A 25,800-nucleotide genomic window follows, 5' to 3' on the forward strand; every position below is an offset into this window, starting at 1 on the left:
GTACAAAAACAACGTTGTATTCAAGATAAGTCGGAACAGATTGACAGTTGGTTTGAAAATTATTTACTTGTGATATCCAAATGATGTATTTTTACTACGCGACACATTTATATTCTTAAAAATACTTTAACACTTAGGTTTGGGTAGTTATTCTTAATCAAGTTTATTATGCCCTTCAAAATTGATAAAAATCAGGAAAGCATTTTTTTTTATAAACAGGTGAAATGATGTGGTTAGCTGAAATTAAGCATATGATTTATATTTGCTCACCGAGACTTACAAGCCTATCGGAACTGACGAAATTAAACATGTACTTGTCAGACATTCCTTTATATGACGTAACAAGGGAGCTAATTCTGCTAAATCAACAAAGAATTGCTGAGATTGATATAGCGTAAGTTTATATGCAATAGTCAATGTATATTTAAAGTTGTTTCCATCAAATGCCTATCTAGGTTCAAATGGTTGGATGATTGATTGGTTGTTGTTTGCCATTTTCAGCACTTTTGTCTATTTCGTGTTGGTCAGTTTTTATTGATGGAGGAAGCCGGAGTGCCCGGTGTCAATCAAGATTTGACTCGAGCACACGTGCGGGCTTTGAACTTCCAACTTAGACCAAATTGGCAATCTGCTACCGATACCCCCAGGTTAAAATAAGCACGGAGTATGATATGAAATATTTATTTCTGAATTCAACATAAAAAATGTGAATGAACAATTCAAATTTTTATTAAATGTTACTTTTATCTAAGTTTGCTTATAAAACTAAAACTAAATGATAAGTGATGTTCATTGTTTAAAAATCAAATCCATGTTTTCAAACCATGTTTCAATCTGTGCGTAATAACTTTATTTTTCCGTTTATTTCATCAAATTAGACAAAACGATTAGTTTTATACTAGAAAATTAATTTTTAAGCGCTTGATACGGTGCTTTTTGTCCGCAATTCGCTTTTTGTCCGCTTTTGCTTTTTGTCCGATAATTTTGCTTTTTGTCCGAAACTTTTGCTTTTTGTCCGTTTTGCCTTTTGTCCGATTATTTTGCTTTTTGTCCGAAACTTTTGCTTTTTGTCCGTTGCTTTTTGTCCGTTTTGCTTTTTGTCCGATTATTTTGCTTTTTGTCCGAAACTTTTGCTTTTTGTCCGTTGCTTTTTGTCCGTTTTGCTTTTTGTCCGATAATTTTGCTTTTTGTCCGACACTTTTGCCTTTTGTTCATTGCTTTTTGTCAGTTTTGTTTTTTTAGCTCACCTAGTTTTCTCGTTTGAATTGTTTTACATTGTCTTATCGGGGCCTTCTATAGCTGACTATGCGGTGTTGGCTTTGCTCATTGCTGAAGGCCGTACGGTGACCTATAGTTGTTAATGTTTGTGTCATTTTGGTCTTTTGTGGATAGTTGTTTCATTGGCAATCATACCACATCTTCCTTTTTTTATAAGCTCTTCTCATCACTTTGAAAAAAAATAAACTACTGGCAAAATAAAATCAGATGTGGCCCAAACCATCATTATGGTAACTAATTTTAAAAAATAGTACCCCTTGACACGCCCAATAATGAAGATGACCGCCATGTCTAAAAAAATTGAACATAATGGGGGGGGGGGGGGGAGAGGGGTTAAATGTAGACTAAAGCATTTAGAGCCAATCTAACAAGGGTTAAAATGTTCATCAGGTAAGCAAAATCTCTGCCTAAGGTTTCAGACACATTCAACGTGTTTTCGGGTTGCTGCCCCTGAATTGGCAACTTTAAGAAATATTAGCAGTTTTAGAGTTATAAAGACCTTAAGCTTGGTTGCTATAAAGACTTAGCTAACTTGTTTTAATGACTTAACTAACTCAATCGTTAACTAATTCGATCGTTTAGACAATTTCTCTTACTTGCTTACTTAAAACAAGATAGATAATAAGTTTTGTTACTAAAATAATACTTATTGTAAATACACATTTATTCACACAGTTATGACTAATTATGATAAAAACAAATGTTAATTCGTTGATATTTTCCCCTTGTATCACATATTCATATGAAAAATTCTACTGTCCTGATAACCGCGACATGTAGTTCAGTGTCAACCCTGTGTGACTCGTGTATATAGCATATCCTGAATACATCGTTTGGTGGTGCGCCTGTCAAATGCGGAACGTACAGATAAGGTAATAGGTAACAGATGAATATACTATTGGTATCGGTATCGGACTCGACCCGAAACTTCTTAATTATTGGCAATATTAATTACGTGGAAAACAAAAGGGCATGGAGTGGTGTAATTTTTAATCTACATCTTTGTACTATATTAGTTATATATAAAGTTGAATTCTTTAATTCGTCGTTTTTACGTGATGACGGCTGACAAATTGGACCTCGTAATTTTAGTATTATAGATATCGTAATTTTAGTATTATAGATATTATAATGAAGATGACCGCCATGTCTAAATAAAAAAATGAACATAATGGGGGGGGGGGGGAGGGGTTAAATTTAGACTAAAGCATTTAGAGCCAATCTAACAATAGTTAAAATGTTCATCAAGTAAGCAAAATCTCTGCCTAAGGTTTCAGACACATTCAACGTGTTTTCGGGTTGCTGCCCCTGAATTGGCAACTTTAAGAAATATTAGCAGTTTTGGAGTTATAAAGACCTTAAGCTTGGTTGCTATAAAGACTTAGCTAACTTGTTTTAATGACTTAACTAACTCAATCGTTAACTAACTCGATCGTTTAGACAATTTCTCTTACTTGCTTACTTAAAACAAGATAGATAATAAGTTTTGTTACTAAAATAATACTTATTGTAAATACACATTTATTCACACAGTTATGACTAATTATGATAAAAACAAATGTTAATTCGTTGATATTTTCCACTTGTATCACATATTCATATGAAAAATTCTACTGTCCTGATAACCGCGACATGTAGTTCAGTGTCAACCCTGTGTGACTCGTGTATATAGCACATCCTGAATACATCGTTTGGGGGTGCGCCTGTCTAATGCGGAACGTACAGATAAGGTAAAAGGTAACAGATGAATATACTATTGGTATCGGTATCGGACTCGACCCGGAACTTCTTAATTATTGGCAATATTAATTACGTGGAAAACAAAAGGGCATGGAGTGGTGTAATTTTTAATCTACATCTTTGTACTATATTAGTTATATATAAAGTTGAATTCTTTAATTCGTCGTTTTTACGTGATGACGGCTGACAAATTGGACCTCGTAATTTTAGTATTATAGATATTGACAAATTGGACCTCGTAATTTTAGTATTATAGATATTATAGATAATATATATCTATAATACTAAAATTACGAGGTCCAATTTGTCAGCCGTCATCACGTAAAAATATATATCTATAATACTAAAATTACGAGGTCCAATTTGTCAGCCGTCATCACGTAAAAACGATGAATCAAAGAATTCAACTTTACATATTACTAATATAGTACAATGTTGTTGATTAAAAATTACACCACTCCAGACCCTTTTGTTTTCCACATAATTAATATTGCCAATAATTAAGAAGTTCCGGGTCGAATCCGATACCGATACCAATAGTATATTCACCTGTTACCTATTAACTTATCTGTACGTTCCGCATCTGACAGGCGCACCACCAAACGCTGTATTTAGGATTTTGCTATATACACGGGTCGTAATCACAGGGTTGACACTACTACTGTTCCTACTTGTAGTACTTTTATCAGTATGACTTTCTAAGATGACAATACGAACAATAAAAAATCTGGACTTAAAATAAGGCGTATAGGTACAGCATGTACAATTTTCAATTTGTTGAAATGACGTAAAACAGCGAATCAAAGAACACAACTTTATTTATATATCTCATAAAGGACAATGCTGTTGATTAAAACATACTCATTTCCAGGCCCTTTTGTTTTCCAAATAAAATTATTAATACCAATAATTGATCAGTTCCAGGTCGACGGGTCCAAACAGAAAAATGTTGAAAGCAGAGAAAACTGTGTATCTTATGATCGACATGACTTTATCAGATGACAATACTTATAAGGCTTACGCATAGTTGTATTCTTTAATTCAGTCACAGACCCGCGAATCACAGGTGTGTTCTAGTAAAAATGCGTATTTACGTATCCGTATCATTTTTGTTGAGCCTTTTATATTCAACTCGTATTTCCGCTTAGCATTCCGACAATTTCTACTTATCTATCTATACTATTAAACGAGAAGACCTCATTTTGGGTGTCGCTTCTCTTCTTTCCACAATTAATTGATCAACACGCCTCTGTGTCCTATAGGTACAGTGCATAGTGCCATTTGTCATCCATTCATATGATTATTCAGATTGACTTTTTTTTGGAGAAAAACGAGAAAAAAGGCATCCGGATATTGTCCCGTCATTGGACGAAATTTTAAGTAAGATTAGACTTCCGGTTTGCGTTTTTCTGTATACTTTGAACGTACATATATACAATGCATAAAGTGTATTTTCAGAATTCTATCTGCTATCATTTTCAAGTTTACTATCCACGGCAGTCACAGAGTTTAATAAATAGAGAGGGTCTGTATACTATATCAATGACCACTATGGATCGATTAGTAAAGTAAATACATGTACACTATATTTATATAGTAATGAATGTTCATAATATACAGATAAGCGCTAAAAATATTCATGTGAACTTTTGATACCTTTTCTGAAATTCTCCAGTCATTAAATCTTTTACAAAAATCATTGATTACAAAAAAAGAAGATGTGGTATGATTGCCATGCTGAGACAACTCTCCACAAGAGACCAATATGACACAGAGTATTAACAATTATAGGTTACCGTACGACCTTCAACAACGAGCAAAGCCCATACTCAGCTTTAAAAGGCCCCGAACTGACAATGTAAAACAAATCAAACCAGAAAACTAGCGGCCTTATTTATGTACAAAAAAATGAACGAAAAACAAATATGTAACACATAAACAAACAACAACCACTAAATTACAGGCTCATTACTTGAATGTTCATAACATACTAAATGTATGTTCATATTGAAATTGATAGAAAACCAAAAAATGGGAATATTGGAAATAAAGGAGGAGGGATTAAAAAAAAAAGCATTGTCCTGTCCCCAATAACCTATGATACTTTTGCTGAAATTCTCCAGTCATTAAATATTTTACAAAATTCTTCCAACAACACTTTACATACTTTAAACTACGCTTTGAATGCCCGCGATTTCGCGGGTGTGTTGTAGTAAATATTTATATACTCGAGGATATCCTTTTTCAAGTTTCGTTGTACTTACTTCTGATTAAATTCCTAATATACATTTCATTTTGTTCTTGCATCAATTTCAATAAGTTCAGTACGGACGTATCGTGCACTCCTTGAGGGTCTGTATACTTTTCTGTATACTTTGAACATACATATACAAAGAATAAAGTGTATTTTCAAAATTCTATCTGCTATCATTTTCAAGTTAACTATCCACGACATTCACAGAGTTTATTAAATAGAGAGGGTCTGTATACTTTATCAATGACCACTATGGATCGATTTGTAAACTTCGAATATACAAAGAATAAAGTGACTTTAGTGTATTTTCAAAATTCTATCTGCTATGATTTTCAAGTTAACTATCCACGGCAGTCAAAGAGTTTATTAAATAGAGAGGGTCTGTATACTTTTCTGTATACTTTGAACATACATATACAAAGAATATAGTGTATTTTCAAAATTATATCTGCTATCATTTTCTTTTAAGTTAACTATCCACGGCAGTCACAGAGTTTATTAAATAGAGAGGGTCTGTTTACTTTTCTGTATACTTTGAACATACATAGAATAAAGTGTATTTTCAAAATTCTATCTGCTATCATTTTCAAGTTAACTATCCACGGCATTCACAGAGTTTATTAAATAGAGAGGGTCTGTATACTTTATCAATGACCACTATGGATCGATTAGTAAACTTCGAATTGAAAGTAAATACACTATATTTATATAGTAATGAATGTTCATAATATACAGATAAGCGCTACAATTATTCATGTGAACTTTTGATACCTTTTCTGAAAATTTTACAAAATTCATTGATTACAAAAAAAAGAAGATGTGGTATGATATGTTTCCGTCATTGGGCGAAATTTTAAGTCAGATTAGACTTCCGGTTTGCGTTTTTCTGTATACTTTAAACATACATTAATATACTACGAATACAGTGTATTTTCTGTCTTATATTCGTCATTGGACGAAATTCAAATCAGATTAGATCCTCCGGTTTGCGTTTTTCTTTTTACTTTGAAACAAATACATATATACTACGAATAAAGTGTATTTTCTGTCTGATATCATTTTCAAGTTTAATATCCACGGCAGTCACAGGGTTTATTAAATAGAGAGGGTCTGAATAATATATCAATGACCGCTGTGGATCAATTATTAAACTGAGAATTTAAGTCAGATTAGACCCTCCGGTTCGCGTTTTTCTTTTTACTTTGAAACAAATACATATATACTACGAATAAAGTGTATTTTCTGTCTGATATCATTTTCAAGTTCACTATCCACGGCAGTCACAGGGTTTATTTAATAGAGAGGGTCTGAAATATATATCAATTACCGATGTGGATCAATAATTAAACTGAGAATTGACTGTAAAAAGAAAATACACTTTCGGGACGTCTGGAACGGGTGTTTTTAAGATCAAAATTTCAGGATTGACCATTTCGGTATCCGGGATTTCTTTTTTTCGAATTTCGGGATGTCGAGATATTCAATTTGTATAATAAATTCAGAACCTCGGGATTTCATGTTTTAAAGCCCGGGATATTGGGATCAGGACCCCTCCGCAGTGGCGGATCCAGAAATTTTCATACGCAGGGGCCCGTTGACTGCCTGAGAGGGGCCCGCTCCGGTCATGCCACAATGCTTCCCTATATAAGCAACCAATTATTTTCCAGAAAAGGGGGGGCGGGCCCCTAAATCCGCCTCTGCCCCGACCCCCCCCCTTTATGGATGTTCATAATATACAGATAAGCGCTAAAATTATCATGTGTCATTAAAATTAAAAGAGAAAAAGGAGGAGCCGGGCTAGAAAAACAATTATCCTGTCCCAAATTACCTATGACTTTTGATACCTTTTCTGAAATTCTAAAGTCACTAACTGTTTTACAAAAAAAAGAAGATGTGGTATGAATGCCAATGAGACATCTCTCCACAAGAGACCAAAATGACACCGAAATTAACATTTAAAAGTCACCTTACGGCCTTCAACAATAAGCAAAAGCCGATACTGCATAGTCTGATATAAAAGGCCCCGAAATGACAAAGTAAAACAATTCAAATGAGAAACTAACAGCCTTATTTATGTACAAAAAATGAACGAAAAACAAATATCACTGAACCACTGAACTGGCTCCTGACTGGAATGTTCATAATACATGTACACTAAATGTATGTTCATAATGAAATTAATAGAAAACAAAAAATGGGAATTTTGGAAATAAAGGTGGAGGGTTAAAAAAAAAAACATTTTCCTGTCCCCAAGTACCTATGACTTTTGATACTTTTCCTGAAATCAAATCTTTTACAAAACTCTTCCTACAACACTTTACATCCTTTCAAATACGCTCTGAATGCCCACGATTTCGCGGATGTGTTCTAGTGTTACTTTAAAAGAAGTAACCAAAATCAATATATGCGAAATCTGTCCATATGTAAGTGTCATATATTACCAAACACAATGATAGTCAAAGTTTCAACAGGACATTCACGAAACTTAGGGAGCAATCAGTTCATTTTCAGGGGGGTGGGTGGGGGGTGGCTATGTTCTTTTTTTAAAGTTTGTTTCTAATTGTTTGAGAAACAAATAATTTGTTTTTGACCCTGAGAAAAAAAATTGTTTGTTTCACCCTCAGCTGCCACTATATGTAATGCTAAAATTGAAATGAAAGAAAAAAATGTTTTCGACCTGTCTCCAAAAAATGTTGTCTTTCGCCGAAGGAAAGAAATCCATAGACCCCCCCCCGAAAATCAAATGTTTGCTGCCTTATGCATGTGTGGATAACTTTTATTCTTTAATAGTTAGTTTAAATAATTGTATACATTTATTTACATAAATCTCTATGAAACCAGTTTTTGACAACTATTATTATAAAAGTTTAAATCGCCATTCAAAAAGTGTTTTCTTTTTAATTATTTTAAGTCATTTACGTTTCAAATAAATATCTGTTCACGTTGCAATGATCACAAATTAACCAAATATTTGGATTTTTTTCGTGAATTATTTGTCGTAACTTATTTGTCGTAACTTATTGTAAAAAATTGTATGTATAAAATTGAGAATGGAAATGGGGAATGTGTCAAAGAGACAACAACCCGACCAAATAAAAAAACAACAGCAGAAGGTCATCAACAGGTCTTCAATGTAGCGAGAAATTCCCTCACCCGGAGGCGTCCTTCAGCTGGCCCCTAAACAAATATATACTAGTTCAGTGATAATGAACGCCATACTAATTTCCAAATTATACACAAGAAACTAGAATTAAAATAATACAAGACTAACAAAGGCCAGAGGCTCCTGACTTGGGACAGGCGCAAAAATGCGGCGGGGTTAAACATGTTTGTGAGATCTCAACCCTCCCCCTATACCTCTAACCAATGTAGAAAAATAAACGCATAACAATACGCACATTAAAATTCAGTTCAAGAGAAGTCCGAGTCTGATGTCAGAAGATGTAACCAAAGAAAATAAACAAAATGACAATAATACATAAATAACAACAGACTACTAGCAGTTAACTGACATGCCAGCTCCAGACTGTTTTCTCCTATTTTTTACACATATACTGTCAGTCGAAATAGAAAGTAAAATGATGTAGTTTTAGTTTATTCTATTTTTAGATCATGTTATTACTACGCATATGGGCACTATTGCCACGATTACCTGAGGGCACCGATTACCTCAGGGCATACAGCAGCGGACCTAACTGCCATCTGCATTTTATATCGGACAAAAAGCAAAACGGACAAAATGCAACGGACAAAAAGCAAAAGTTTCGGACAAAAAGCAAAATAATCGGACAAAAAGCAAAACGGACAAAAAGCAACGGACAAAAAGCAAAAGTTTCGGACAAAAAGCAAAATAATCGGACAAAAGGCAAAACGGACAAAAAGCAACGGACAAAAAGCAAAAGTTTCGGACAAAAAGCAAAATTATCGGACAAAAAGCAAAAGCGGACAAAAAGCGAATTGCGGACAAAAAGCACCGTATCAAGCGCTTTCTACAGAAGTCTAATCCATGATTTAAGTAAAAACATGAACTTTTAAACAACAAACGTGATAAAAAAAAAAAACTTGAAAAAAAGATATAATTTCTTGATCGATTATTATTTTTATTGTATATACTTATATACACATTTCCATTTGAATGTTTTAATCTCATATATTGTATAGAGATTTCTTTTTACGTTATCTTTCATTGAACTACGAAATATTGTTAGCTAAGCGAACTGTATGATGTTTTTAGAAATTGATTGTGTGGTTTTGCTACATTGAACAAATATTTAAGTTTTCCTCTGTCTTTGAAGACTTACTTTGTATGTTTTCAAAGTGATTGCAAACCGATACACATATTCAAGCCATGCTTCTGATAAACATCAAACAGTGAAGCTTCACATATAATGTGTGTCTTCAGTTATTTCAATAATTTCAATTGGTTTAATAAAAATTTAAATCTGAAAGTAAAGTTGGCATTGTGACATGTAAACTTCGCTTTTATCTAGAGAGTTTAAAAAAATCATTACTTTTTTTTAATCCTAAGCGTATTATATCTACAAAACAAATTACGTTCGATTATTAGAACGCAATAAAAGGAAGAAATGCATGTTCTAGTGGCCAAACACTTTTTATTTTGACTTGAGTTTGAAAATCTCTCTGTTGTATAAACTCTCTCTCTTCTATTTTATGCATTCGTACACAACTTTATTCGACAAACAGACATCACTAGGTACATTTGAATTGCATGAAATTGCCATCATTTGTTTGTAGTGGCATATCACTCCCATTTAGTCAAATTCGCTGAAGATGAAGTTTTATTTTACCTGAGTAACATACACTCATGAATATTATTCATTGCTTTGACATTGGAATAATTAATTAATGTCTGCGTTATCAGTAAAATGGAACTTTGACGGTCAAATCTCTAATTGAAGTTGGCAACTATAGTATTGCAGCGCGTTCAATATCGTAGGAATACGTAGCTTAGGATAACTAAACGTATAGCGTTAGCCAAGATACTGCATAGATTCAGATAGCAACAAAAATGCATCTTATAATGTTATATGATAATCTGTTATGGAGTCTTGGAATCCAAAATGAAGGCCATATATAACATAATGAATATAAACAAATCTAAATCAAGCCTATGATTGCATTGGATAAAAGCCTTCATTTTATTCGTGTAAATGCCAAACAAATTTCTTTGTAGAGGTGTATAAATTCAGCACAAACAACATTTTCCAAAAGACCAATAAAGTGAAAAAAAATATATTTTAACAAAACAGGTCGAACAACTGATGTTCTGAAACCCTGCTGACTGCCATTGGCGATTGCCAAATAAACAGATCACAAGATGTAACGACATGGATCTTATTCTTAATTGAATATTTACATAAAAAATATATTCATACATTCCGTTTGATGTTTTCGGAGATATAATTCTAAACATTGTGTTCAAAATAAACCCGAAAAAGGTGTTCAGTAGGAGCAAGAGATTCTCATTGACATATTTTTGTTGAAATTTGAAGGATAATTTTTCAGCTGGTTATCCTATGGGAACCAACTGCGTACGTCAACTGACCGACCTTTTCTTGTTTCCATATTAGTCGATGTTTCTTTTGATACTTGTTATAAATAAACAGATTTTAAAAGCTAGATTATTCAAATTCACATACAGATATTAATGAAATTATTTCTTTAACAATCAAAATTTTATCTGATGGGGTCTCCTGAACTGCAGATTAAAAAAAAAATTCCCACATACATTATCCTTTGCATCATTTCTACACTTTAACCTTGAATTTAACAGTAGCCCACATCTCAATAACAGAATATTTGTGACAAAATTGAAACGAGACTATTTCAATTTAGAAATCGCCTTATCAGCAAAATACCAATATCACCCGCGTATGAAGTTTACATATCTTATGCATTTCTGTGATGTACATTTACGCATTGTAGGTGCTGGATTGTCACAGTAACCTATTATGCCTGTTTGGGTTAATCACCAAATTTTGTTAATAAAACGGAACTATAAACATCTGGGATACAAGTGGAAGGTTAAGCTATCTATATACCCAGGTTTGACTCAGTATTTTCCTTAGAAAATCAAGTCAGGAATATGGCAGTTATTTTTACTTGTTTCGATGATTTATATCGTTTGATTTTGCCAGTTTTCATGGATTTCTCCATTTTGAATTTGACTTAATGTTCTGTTTTTTTTATATATATATATATATTTTTGATTTACATATAATTACAGTAAAAAGTTAGATGAAACAACAGCTGAATTAAAGAAAACATCACGTCTTCTGGAAGAAGAAAAACAAAGAACTGATGCATTATTGTACCAAATGCTCCCACAGAAAGTGGCTAATGACTTAAAAAATGGAATAACAATAGCAGCAGGTTGGTGCACTGATTTTGATCATTTAATTTGAAGTGTTAAGTACTTGTTTCAGTTAGTGTATGAAAACATAATCTGTGTTACATACTAAAAACTATGTTAATTGGTTATTTCGAGAACAAATTTAAAATGAACACTAAAACTGACGTGAAATATAGTGGAAACTATTTTAGAACAACTTTGCATGAGGAATTTGAAATTTGTTTTTTGAAATATACCCAAAATTATGCACAATTATTCACGGGTTTTAGTATTTCTACAGCCTTGAGTGTCTAAGTTGTGACTATGAGTGTTCGTTCTGGTTCAGGTATAACCGGAATAGCGCTTCGAACGCATATAATGGAAAAGGTGTTTTTTTCTCCACTTAATCATTGCGAAAAGTACTAATTTATTGAATTTGGTGCACTTATCCGAATTCGTTTCCCTAGCAATGCATTTACATTTGTAGTTGAGATACCCAAAATATGAATTATTACAAGATTGATTGTTAAACTATCTAAAGTAGTTCTTCATTTTGTCTTTTAAACTTTTGCAAGTCGAGCGTCACCAATGAATATTTTTTTGATGAAACGCACGTATGGCGTACAACATTCAAATGCTGGTATCTATGACGAGTTTCTATTCATCTTGATTGACCGATATCATAGGTTATTGAAAACCGCTTTAAAGTACCAGATGCAAATGTTAATAAAAGTTTTAGACTGTTGAAATTATATAATAAATACATGAGTTTGGTTGCACATTTTGTGTCATCATTGGTATCTTCTCTCTACGAAAGTGTTTGATGGGTGTGATTGTAATAATAAAATTAACGGTACCAGTTTTCTTGCACCAGATGCGCATTTCGACAATACATGTCTCTTCAGTGATGCTCGTGGCCAAAATATTGGAAATCCAAAGCTTATATAAAAGACGACGAGCTATAATCGAAAAGGTCCAAAAAGTATAGCCAAATCCGTGAAAGGAATCAGAGCTTTGCATGAGGGAGATACATTCCTTAATTTATAATAAGTTCTATCATTTTGTAACAGCAAATAATTTTAATAACAGAAAATCCTTATTTTCATGCCAGTACCGAAGTACTGGCTACTGGGCTGATGATACCCTCGGGGACTAATAGTCCACCAGCAGAGGCATCGACCCAGTGGTAGTAATAACATTAACGGTACCAATTTTCTTGCACCAGATACGCATTTCGACAATACATGTCTCTTCAGTGATGCTCGTGGCCAAAGTATTTGAAATCCAAAGCTTATATAAAAGTTAAGTTATAACTAAGTGATAATACACTTTAACTCTATATTTCAGAGAAGTTTGAGGTAGTGACCATCCTCTTCAGTGATATAGTTACCTTTACCAACATAGCCTCTGAGTGTTCGCCAATGGAAGTTGTTACCATGCTAAACAATCTGTATGCCAAGTTTGATGAGAAAACAAATGAACATGATGTGTACAAGGTAAGGGGCAATTATTGCTAGCTTCTGTGATTAAGTTTGAGACTTAAGTTGAGGCGTTAAGTTTGTTTCTGTATGCCAGCCACAAAACTTTATGGTAAGGGTTTTTTATAAATGCAACAGTAGTATATCGCTGTTCAAAAGTCCTAAATCTATGGAGAGAAAATAAACCCGGGTTACAAAGTAAAACATAAAAACTAAAACCGAGGGAAACACATCAACTATAAGAGAAAAACAATGAAAAAACAGGACACAGAAGTGCAACAAAAAAACAACAATGTATTATCCATGCCCGCATGTCCGTTGGTACGTTTCACATAGAATACACAGTTAACTGGCTAATTCTATACGTATGTAGTTTTCAAGCTAGAATTTTAAATACTATGTTTTTGATATACTAAGTTTGTGTATAGTATTCGGATTTTAATATTTTCTATAGTATTTGCTAACAATGTGTTTTTTTCATTTTTGGGGGAATTTACCTCTGCAAGGTACATGGTGTTTCTAACTAACTTATCCTACTGTGTTCAAACTTAAACTTTATACAAGTAGATTTCATGTGCCTTAGAACAGTTTCCATTCTACAACTTTTTTTAAAAATAGTATAAGATGTTAAAAGCTTGCATATTATCGGGATTTTTCTTTTTGGTTTTCTATAACTTTCCTCAAATGAATATGTTGAACTTTGTCATAAATGTGAAATTGTGCATGTTTGGTTTATTGATTTGCCATCTTTCAGCCGTTCATCATTGAAAATGTTTTAACAATCTTCATTATTGTTGTACGTTTTTTTAATCTATTAACACATTAGGTTAGTTTTTATCTTTATAATGATATTTTTTATTACAATAAAGTAGAAAAAAAAAGGAACACTGTCATTTCCTATGAGTTTTCCCTCCGATATACTGATAATGCAGTGACAACATCTATTATTATCTGACGCTAGAGAAGTGAATATACAGAATATACTTCTCAAGTGTAATATGACTTTCTATTTTTCTAATTCCGCATATTTCATTGCAAAAAATGTAAAATTAGGTTATCATATAGTACTTATACATCCTGTCATTTTGTTCTAGTAATGTTTTGGGTTTTTTTCTTCCGTTTTAGCTAATGTGCCTTGTCTATATGCCTTTTTGTTTTTCTTTGTTCACATATTTGTTTGTTTTATAGTGATTACAATTGTAACAGAGTGTTGACTGGTGTACCTGTATTTTTTACCTTAACACCTACAAATATATTATGTCTGTTTTGTTCACCCATCGTTGTTAATATAATGGATTTGTGTGCGACTGACAGACAAATGATAGGTTTGTCTATCTATAAACAAAGGCAACAGTAGTACAGTATACCGCTGTTCAAAACCCAGGTTTAATCCAACATTTTCTATGTAAGAAAATGCCTGCATCAAGTCAGGAATACGACCGTTGTTATCCATTCGTTTGATTTGCTTGAGCTTTTGATTTTGCAATTTGCTTCGGGACTTACCGTTAAGAACTTCCCTTGGAGTTCGGTAATTTTGTTTTTTACTTTTTTTTAATATCACAATGTGTATATTTTTGGAAATTTTTACCTATAATCATGTCCGTTTTTGTTTTGGCTACACAATGTGATCAATAAAATGCGACTGTCATACAAGTGAGAGGATTAGCTACCCACAAAACCATGTTTAAATCATCAATTTTTGAATAAGAAAAGGCCGGTATTAAGTCAGAATTATGACAATTGTTATCCATGCGTTTGGGGTTTTGATTTTGCCATTTAATAATAACGTTTTGAATATTCATTGGGGTTCAGATATTTTTGTTATTTTACTTTTCACAACTGCACGAGCCCGAGAAACATATATCATCACCAGAGCTCTGTTCTAAGGATTATATTGTTTAGGTGTTAATACGATGTCTGATATTTACTTGCATTTACCAATACGTATATAATTATAAATCATAATAATATATTGTCTATTTTGACAATTTCTTTTGAAAAAGGTGGATTAATTGTTTTCGGGTTTACTTTTTTTTAAGGTTGAAACAATTGGTGATGCATATATGATAGTCAATGGTTGTCCTGAAATTAAAGAGATTCACGTGCAAGCTGTGGCAAATTTTGCTATGGATATGGTAGAGGAGGCAGCTAAAGTAAAGTCTCCAGCTACAGGATTATCCCTTCAGGTTGGTGATGATTGAGTTTTTTTTTTTTATAAAGAATAATGATGTAATAAATAATAATTGAGCGAACGAGCTGAACGAGGTCTAAAAAATTCTGGTCCTGTTGAGTGTTTGTAAACTTACATTGTTTTTCCCCCATGACCAGCGTGTGAATTTCGACAGGAAGGGAAATCTGGCTAAATTTACAGTTTTGAATTGAATACAGCCTGAAGTTATCTGATTTATATAAAAAAAATGTGGTATGATTGCCAATGAGACAACACTCCACAAGAGATGATGTTCATTTATCTGGCCCGAGAACACAGTTATTTCGTAGTGCATTTCTTTTAGACAATAAATTCAAATTAAAAAAATCGCACCTGCTCTTTCTCAAAAAGATTTTTACAGTGTAGTGTACTACCAGTGAGACAAATAATATCAAAATTATAGAAACTTCTACCAGCTCTAACTCAAAATATTGACAATTCTGTGTTAAGGGGGTGTAAAATTCAGTTTGACAGCTTCAGACGTGCTAAAATTTGACCTTTTAGAACTGGACCAATTTACTTCTTAACATAAAGATTCAGCACCCAATTTTTTTTTTACATGTAATTACATCCCCCTACTTGATATTTCATGCATTTAATATCAAGAAATAAATTGGGAAAGTGTATCAAATAAGACATGCAAGTTATACACTGTTTACACTAGGGACTATATTCGTAGACAACGAAAACCAAAGGACGATAACTGTGTCCTTGGACCAATAGGACAGAAAGACTTGACCAATCTTTATAAAACTTTGCATAACCTAAGCTTAGGCAATTGTGAGATAGGTTGCCAAGTTTCATGGCCATATGACATATATTAGAGACACTAGGGTCATTCTAATATAGACATTTGAATGTTTATTTTTGACGTGTAAATCAAATATCTTCAACTGTCAAGATTTTGGCCTTAAAATTTTAAATTTTGCAAAAATTTGCTTTTTAAATGCTCTTGAATATCAAATATTAAGTATTAAAAGCATCTGAACACTCTTTTATTTATCAGATGTATTGTAATTATTCCAAAGTTAAATTTATATAAGCCTATGCCTGAAAATAGAGATTTTCCAATTTAGGGACGCCTTATATAAATATGCTTTTTTCTCAGCCAATTTGAAGATTTTGAAGTTTTTTATGCCTAATTTATTCTTTCATATATATAAAATGTACTTTAAATGTATAGAAAAGTGTCAAAAAGCATACCACATGAGTATAAAATGGTCTTGGGCCATGTAGTACTGAGAATTATTTAGAGTCGATTTAGGCGGTAGCCCATATTGACATATAAAAATGCACACAGAAGCTATTAGAAATGAAAATGTGTAACTTTTTGCTCATTTCTATGCTAAGGCGTTATGATACAAGAAGTCTAATTGCAAAAGGACTCTTGCATTTAATTTTTTTAGAAACAATATGGTCTGATGGCCAGTTTTTTCACTTTTCAATGGAAAACTTGCATTTAGTTTTAGCCTTAATAGGCATAAAGTTGGACCACTTACTATCATACAGAGAAAAAAAATGGTAGCCTATGAAAGGAGTAAGGTGTACTGAGTATAATAAAGTGCTTTTTTTACAGATTTAGTGAAATATTTGTGATGGACTACAGATTTGATGTACAAAGCTCTTCACATTTTACATACATCTATTAGGCCGTTTAACCATGGCCGTGAATACAAATATCTGCACTTTTTTTCTGTGATAATCTACTTTTCTCTATATCCAGAGTTCACAAATGGTTAATTAAATTTGATTTAATCATAGAAACACAAATATCAGGAACAAAAAAGCTGTCAGATAGAAAGTCAGCATGCCTCTTAGCCATAAAATGTAAACTGCTTTAAAATGCTTATTATAGCCGTAGAATGCCAAAATGGCACATTTTAACAGAATTTCTGTAAACCAAAGATGTAAATCCTTTACTTTGATTGAGTTTGACAAACTGAAACCAGCAAATCATTCAGGAAAGTTGCCAAAGTACAGAATCTAGATTTCAGGAATCCATCTCTTAATAGGACAGAAAGACTTGACCAATCTTTATAAAACTTTGCATAACCTAAGCTTAGGCAATTGTGAGATAGGTTGCCAAGTTTCATGGCCATATGACATATATTAGAGACACTAGGGTCATTCTAATATAGACATTTGAATGTTTATTTTTGACGTGTAAATCAAATATCTTCAACTGTCAAGATTTTGGCCTTAAAATTTTAAATTTTGCAAAAATTTGCTTTTTAAATGCTCTTGAATATCAAATATTAAGTATTAAAAGCATCTGAACACTCTTTTATTTATCAGATGTATTGTAATTATTCCAAAGTTAAATTTATATAAGCCTATGCCTGAAAATAGAGATTTTCCAATTTAGGGACGCCTTATATAAATATGCATTTTTCTCAGCCAATTTGAAGATTTTGAAGTTTTTTATGCCTAATTTATTCTTTCATATATATAAAATGTACTTTAAATGTATAGAAAAGTGTCAAAAAGCATACCACATGAGTATAAAATGGTCTTGGGCCATGTAGTACTGAGAATTATTTAGAGTCGATTTAGGCGGTAGCCCATATTGACATATAAAAATGCACACAGAAGCTATTAGAAATGAAAATGTGTAACTTTTTGCTCATTTCTATGCTAAGGCGTTATGATACAAGAAGTCTAATTGCAAAAGGACTCTTGCATTTAATTTTTTTAGAAACAATATGGTCTGATGGCCAGTTTTTTCACTTTTCAATGGAAAACTTGCATTTAGTTTTAGCCTTAATAGGCATAAAGTTGGACCACTTACTATCATACAGAGAAAAAAAATGGTAGCCTATGAAAGGAGTAAGGTGTACTGAGTATAATAAAGTGCTTTTTTTACAGATTTAGTGAAATATTTGTGATGGACTACAGATTTGATGTACAAAGCTCTTCACATTTTACATACATCTATTAGGCCGTTTAACCATGGCCGTGAATACAAATATCTGCACTTTTTTTCTGTGATAATCTACTTTTCTCTATATCCAGAGTTCACAAATGGTTAATTAAATTTGATTTAATCATAGAAACACAAATATCAGGAACAAAAAAGCTGTCAGATAGAAAGTCAGCATGCCTCTTAGCCATAAAATGTAAACTGCTTTAAAATGCTTATTATAGCCGTAGAATGCCAAAATGGCACATTTTAACAGAATTTCTGTAAACCAAAGATGTAAATCCTTTACTTTGATTGAGTTTGACAAACTGAAACCAGCAAATCATTCAGGAAAGTTGCCAAAGTACAGAATCTAGATTTCAGGAATCCATCTCTTAGGCCCGAGAACACAGTTATTTCGTAGTGCATTTCTTTTAGACAATAAATTCAAATTAAAAAAATCGCACCTGCTCTTTCTCAAAAAGATTTTTACAGTGTAGTGTACTACCAGTGAGACAAATAATATCAAAATTATAGAAACTTCTACCAGCTCTAACTCAAAATATTGACAATTCTGTGTTAAGGGGGTGTAAAATTCAGTTTGACAGCTTCAGACGTGCTAAAATTTGACCTTTTAGAACTGGACCAATTTACTTCTTAACATAAAGATTCAGCACCCAATTTTTTTTTTACATGTAATTACATCCCCCTACTTGATATTTCATGCATTTAATATCAAGAAATAAATTGGGAAAGTGTATCAAATAAGACATGCAAGTTATACACTGTTTACACTAGGGACTATATTCGTAGACAACGAAAACCAAAGGACGATAACTGTGTCCTTGGACCAATAGGACAGAAAGACTTGACCAATCTTTATAAAACTTTGCATAACCTAAGCTTAGGCAATTGTGAGATAGGTTGCCAAGTTTCATGGCCATATGACATATATTAGAGACACTAGGGTCATTCTAATATAGACATTTGAATGTTTATTTTTGACGTGTAAATCAAATATCTTCAACTGTCAAGATTTTGGCCTTAAAATTTTAAATTTTGCAAAAATTTGCTTTTTAAATGCTCTTGAATATCAAATATTAAGTATTAAAAGCATCTGAACACTCTTTTATTTATCAGATGTATTGTAATTATTCCAAAGTTAAATTTATATAAGCCTATGCCTGAAAATAGAGATTTTCCAATTTAGGGACGCCTTATATAAATATGCTTTTTTCTCAGCCAATTTGAAGATTTTGAAGTTTTTTATGCCTAATTTATTCTTTCATATATATAAAATGTACTTTAAATGTATAGAAAAGTGTCAAAAAGCATACCACATGAGTATAAAATGGTCTTGGGCCATGTAGTACTGAGAATTATTTAGAGTCGATTTAGGCGGTAGCCCATATTGACATATAAAAATGCACACAGAAGCTATTAGAAATGAAAATGTGTAACTTTTTGCTCATTTCTATGCTAAGGCGTTATGATACAAGAAGTCTAATTGCAAAAGGACTCTTGCATTTAATTTTTTTAGAAACAATATGGTCTGATGGCCAGTTTTTTCACTTTTCAATGGAAAACTTGCATTTAGTTTTAGCCTTAATAGGCATAAAGTTGGACCACTTACTATCATACAGAGAAAAAAAATGGTAGCCTATGAAAGGAGTAAGGTGTACTGAGTATAATAAAGTGCTTTTTTTACAGATTTAGTGAAATATTTGTGATGGACTACAGATTTGATGTACAAAGCTCTTCACATTTTACATACATCTATTAGGCCGTTTAACCATGGCCGTGAATACAAATATCTGCACTTTTTTTCTGTGATAATCTACTTTTCTCTATATCCAGAGTTCACAAATGGTTAATTAAATTTGATTTAATCATAGAAACACAAATATCAGGAACAAAAAAGCTGTCAGATAGAAAGTCAGCATGCCTCTTAGCCATAAAATGTAAACTGCTTTAAAATGCTTATTATAGCCGTAGAATGCCAAAATGGCACATTTTAACAGAATTTCTGTAAACCAAAGATGTAAATCCTTTACTTTGATTGAGTTTGACAAACTGAAACCAGCAAATCATTCAGGAAAGTTGCCAAAGTACAGAATCTAGATTTCAGGAATCCATCTCTTAATAGGACAGAAAGACTTGACCAATCTTTATAAAACTTTGCATAACCTAAGCTTAGGCAATTGTGAGATAGGTTGCCAAGTTTCATGGCCATATGACATATATTAGAGACACTAGGGTCATTCTAATATAGACATTTGAATGTTTATTTTTGACGTGTAAATCAAATATCTTCAACTGTCAAGATTTTGGCCTTAAAATTTTAAATTTTGCAAAAATTTGCTTTTTAAATGCTCTTGAATATCAAATATTAAGTATTAAAAGCATCTGAACACTCTTTTATTTATCAGATGTATTGTAATTATTCCAAAGTTAAATTTATATAAGCCTATGCCTGAAAATAGAGATTTTCCAATTTAGGGACGCCTTATATAAATATGCATTTTTCTCAGCCAATTTGAAGATTTTGAAGTTTTTTATGCCTAATTTATTCTTTCATATATATAAAATGTACTTTAAATGTATAGAAAAGTGTCAAAAAGCATACCACATGAGTATAAAATGGTCTTGGGCCATGTAGTACTGAGAATTATTTAGAGTCGATTTAGGCGGTAGCCCATATTGACATATAAAAATGCACACAGAAGCTATTAGAAATGAAAATGTGTAACTTTTTGCTCATTTCTATGCTAAGGCGTTATGATACAAGAAGTCTAATTGCAAAAGGACTCTTGCATTTAATTTTTTTAGAAACAATATGGTCTGATGGCCAGTTTTTTCACTTTTCAATGGAAAACTTGCATTTAGTTTTAGCCTTAATAGGCATAAAGTTGGACCACTTACTATCATACAGAGAAAAAAAATGGTAGCCTATGAAAGGAGTAAGGTGTACTGAGTATAATAAAGTGCTTTTTTTACAGATTTAGTGAAATATTTGTGATGGACTACAGATTTGATGTACAAAGCTCTTCACATTTTACATACATCTATTAGGCCGTTTAACCATGGCCGTGAATACAAATATCTGCACTTTTTTTCTGTGATAATCTACTTTTCTCTATATCCAGAGTTCACAAATGGTTAATTAAATTTGATTTAATCATAGAAACACAAATATCAGGAACAAAAAAGCTGTCAGATAGAAAGTCAGCATGCCTCTTAGCCATAAAATGTAAACTGCTTTAAAATGCTTATTATAGCCGTAGAATGCCAAAATGGCACATTTTAACAGAATTTCTGTAAACCAAAGATGTAAATCCTTTACTTTGATTGAGTTTGACAAACTGAAACCAGCAAATCATTCAGGAAAGTTGCCAAAGTACAGAATCTAGATTTCAGGAATCCATCTCTTAGGCCCGAGAACACAGTTATTTCGTAGTGCATTTCTTTTAGACAATAAATTCAAATTAAAAAAATCGCACCTGCTCTTTCTCAAAAAGATTTTTACAGTGTAGTGTACTACCAGTGAGACAAATAATATCAAAATTATAGAAACTTCTACCAGCTCTAACTCAAAATATTGACAATTCTGTGTTAAGGGGGTGTAAAATTCAGTTTGACAGCTTCAGACGTGCTAAAATTTGACCTTTTAGAACTGGACCAATTTACTTCTTAACATAAAGATTCAGCACCCAATTTTTTTTTTACATGTAATTACATCCCCCTACTTGATATTTCATGCATTTAATATCAAGAAATAAATTGGGAAAGTGTATCAAATAAGACATGCAAGTTATACACTGTTTACACTAGGGACTATATTCGTAGACAACGAAAACCAAAGGACGATAACTGTGTCCTTGGACCAATAGGACAGAAAGACTTGACCAATCTTTATAAAACTTTGCATAACCTAAGCTTAGGCAATTGTGAGATAGGTTGCCAAGTTTCATGGCCATATGACATATATTAGAGACACTAGGGTCATTCTAATATAGACATTTGAATGTTTATTTTTGACGTGTAAATCAAATATCTTCAACTGTCAAGATTTTGGCCTTAAAATTTTAAATTTTGCAAAAATTTGCTTTTTAAATGCTCTTGAATATCAAATATTAAGTATTAAAAGCATCTGAACACTCTTTTATTTATCAGATGTATTGTAATTATTCCAAAGTTAAATTTATATAAGCCTATGCCTGAAAATAGAGATTTTCCAATTTAGGGACGCCTTATATAAATATGCTTTTTTCTCAGCCAATTTGAAGATTTTGAAGTTTTTTATGCCTAATTTATTCTTTCATATATATAAAATGTACTTTAAATGTATAGAAAAGTGTCAAAAAGCATACCACATGAGTATAAAATGGTCTTGGGCCATGTAGTACTGAGAATTATTTAGAGTCGATTTAGGCGGTAGCCCATATTGACATATAAAAATGCACACAGAAGCTATTAGAAATGAAAATGTGTAACTTTTTGCTCATTTCTATGCTAAGGCGTTATGATACAAGAAGTCTAATTGCAAAAGGACTCTTGCATTTAATTTTTTTAGAAACAATATGGTCTGATGGCCAGTTTTTTCACTTTTCAATGGAAAACTTGCATTTAGTTTTAGCCTTAATAGGCATAAAGTTGGACCACTTACTATCATACAGAGAAAAAAAATGGTAGCCTATGAAAGGAGTAAGGTGTACTGAGTATAATAAAGTGCTTTTTTTACAGATTTAGTGAAATATTTGTGATGGACTACAGATTTGATGTACAAAGCTCTTCACATTTTACATACATCTATTAGGCCGTTTAACCATGGCCGTGAATACAAATATCTGCACTTTTTTTCTGTGATAATCTACTTTTCTCTATATCCAGAGTTCACAAATGGTTAATTAAATTTGATTTAATCATAGAAACACAAATATCAGGAACAAAAAAGCTGTCAGATAGAAAGTCAGCATGCCTCTTAGCCATAAAATGTAAACTGCTTTAAAATGCTTATTATAGCCGTAGAATGCCAAAATGGCACATTTTAACAGAATTTCTGTAAACCAAAGATGTAAATCCTTTACTTTGATTGAGTTTGACAAACTGAAACCAGCAAATCATTCAGGAAAGTTGCCAAAGTACAGAATCTAGATTTCAGGAATCCATCTCTTAATAGGACAGAAAGACTTGACCAATCTTTATAAAACTTTGCATAACCTAAGCTTAGGCAATTGTGAGATAGGTTGCCAAGTTTCATGGCCATATGACATATATTAGAGACACTAGGGTCATTCTAATATAGACATTTGAATGTTTATTTTTGACGTGTAAATCAAATATCTTCAACTGTCAAGATTTTGGCCTTAAAATTTTAAATTTTGCAAAAATTTGCTTTTTAAATGCTCTTGAATATCAAATATTAAGTATTAAAAGCATCTGAACACTCTTTTATTTATCAGATGTATTGTAATTATTCCAAAGTTAAATTTATATAAGCCTATGCCTGAAAATAGAGATTTTCCAATTTAGGGACGCCTTATATAAATATGCATTTTTCTCAGCCAATTTGAAGATTTTGAAGTTTTTTATGCCTAATTTATTCTTTCATATATATAAAATGTACTTTAAATGTATAGAAAAGTGTCAAAAAGCATACCACATGAGTATAAAATGGTCTTGGGCCATGTAGTACTGAGAATTATTTAGAGTCGATTTAGGCGGTAGCCCATATTGACATATAAAAATGCACACAGAAGCTATTAGAAATGAAAATGTGTAACTTTTTGCTCATTTCTATGCTAAGGCGTTATGATACAAGAAGTCTAATTGCAAAAGGACTCTTGCATTTAATTTTTTTAGAAACAATATGGTCTGATGGCCAGTTTTTTCACTTTTCAATGGAAAACTTGCATTTAGTTTTAGCCTTAATAGGCATAAAGTTGGACCACTTACTATCATACAGAGAAAAAAAATGGTAGCCTATGAAAGGAGTAAGGTGTACTGAGTATAATAAAGTGCTTTTTTTACAGATTTAGTGAAATATTTGTGATGGACTACAGATTTGATGTACAAAGCTCTTCACATTTTACATACATCTATTAGGCCGTTTAACCATGGCCGTGAATACAAATATCTGCACTTTTTTTCTGTGATAATCTACTTTTCTCTATATCCAGAGTTCACAAATGGTTAATTAAATTTGATTTAATCATAGAAACACAAATATCAGGAACAAAAAAGCTGTCAGATAGAAAGTCAGCATGCCTCTTAGCCATAAAATGTAAACTGCTTTAAAATGCTTATTATAGCCGTAGAATGCCAAAATGGCACATTTTAACAGAATTTCTGTAAACCAAAGATGTAAATCCTTTACTTTGATTGAGTTTGACAAACTGAAACCAGCAAATCATTCAGGAAAGTTGCCAAAGTACAGAATCTAGATTTCAGGAATCCATCTCTTAGGCCCGAGAACACAGTTATTTCGTAGTGCATTTCTTTTAGACAATAAATTCAAATTAAAAAAATCGCACCTGCTCTTTCTCAAAAAGATTTTTACAGTGTAGTGTACTACCAGTGAGACAAATAATATCAAAATTATAGAAACTTCTACCAGCTCTAACTCAAAATATTGACAATTCTGTGTTAAGGGGGTGTAAAATTCAGTTTGACAGCTTCAGACGTGCTAAAATTTGACCTTTTAGAACTGGACCAATTTACTTCTTAACATAAAGATTCAGCACCCAATTTTTTTTTTACATGTAATTACATCCCCCTACTTGATATTTCATGCATTTAATATCAAGAAATAAATTGGGAAAGTGTATCAAATAAGACATGCAAGTTATACACTGTTTACACTAGGGACTATATTCGTAGACAACGAAAACCAAAGGACGATAACTGTGTCCTTGGACCAATAGGACAGAAAGACTTGACCAATCTTTATAAAACTTTGCATAACCTAAGCTTAGGCAATTGTGAGATAGGTTGCCAAGTTTCATGGCCATATGACATATATTAGAGACACTAGGGTCATTCTAATATAGACATTTGAATGTTTATTTTTGACGTGTAAATCAAATATCTTCAACTGTCAAGATTTTGGCCTTAAAATTTTAAATTTTGCAAAAATTTGCTTTTTAAATGCTCTTGAATATCAAATATTAAGTATTAAAAGCATCTGAACACTCTTTTATTTATCAGATGTATTGTAATTATTCCAAAGTTAAATTTATATAAGCCTATGCCTGAAAATAGAGATTTTCCAATTTAGGGACGCCTTATATAAATATGCTTTTTTCTCAGCCAATTTGAAGATTTTGAAGTTTTTTATGCCTAATTTATTCTTTCATATATATAAAATGTACTTTAAATGTATAGAAAAGTGTCAAAAAGCATACCACATGAGTATAAAATGGTCTTGGGCCATGTAGTACTGAGAATTATTTAGAGTCGATTTAGGCGGTAGCCCATATTGACATATAAAAATGCACACAGAAGCTATTAGAAATGAAAATGTGTAACTTTTTGCTCATTTCTATGCTAAGGCGTTATGATACAAGAAGTCTAATTGCAAAAGGACTCTTG

General features: G+C 32.2%; 1 protein-coding gene across 1 annotated transcript in view; it reads left to right on the plus strand.

Annotated features, from left to right (window-relative positions):
- The window catches only part of LOC143061967 (guanylate cyclase soluble subunit beta-2-like), a 135,596-nt gene that overhangs the window by 15,470 nt on the left and 94,326 nt on the right, over positions 1-25,800 (plus strand). The window contains exons 5-8 of the mRNA XM_076233824.1: positions 220-394; positions 11,520-11,665; positions 12,972-13,120; positions 15,142-15,288. Of these exons, the coding sequence (XP_076089939.1) occupies positions 220-394; positions 11,520-11,665; positions 12,972-13,120; positions 15,142-15,288 (617 nt within the window). The remainder of the gene's footprint in view (positions 1-219; positions 395-11,519; positions 11,666-12,971; positions 13,121-15,141; positions 15,289-25,800) is intronic.

The sequence above is a fragment of the Mytilus galloprovincialis genome, chromosome 2 (assembly GCF_965363235.1).
Source record: "Mytilus galloprovincialis chromosome 2, xbMytGall1.hap1.1, whole genome shotgun sequence".
NCBI lineage: Eukaryota > Metazoa > Mollusca > Bivalvia > Mytilida > Mytilidae > Mytilus > Mytilus galloprovincialis.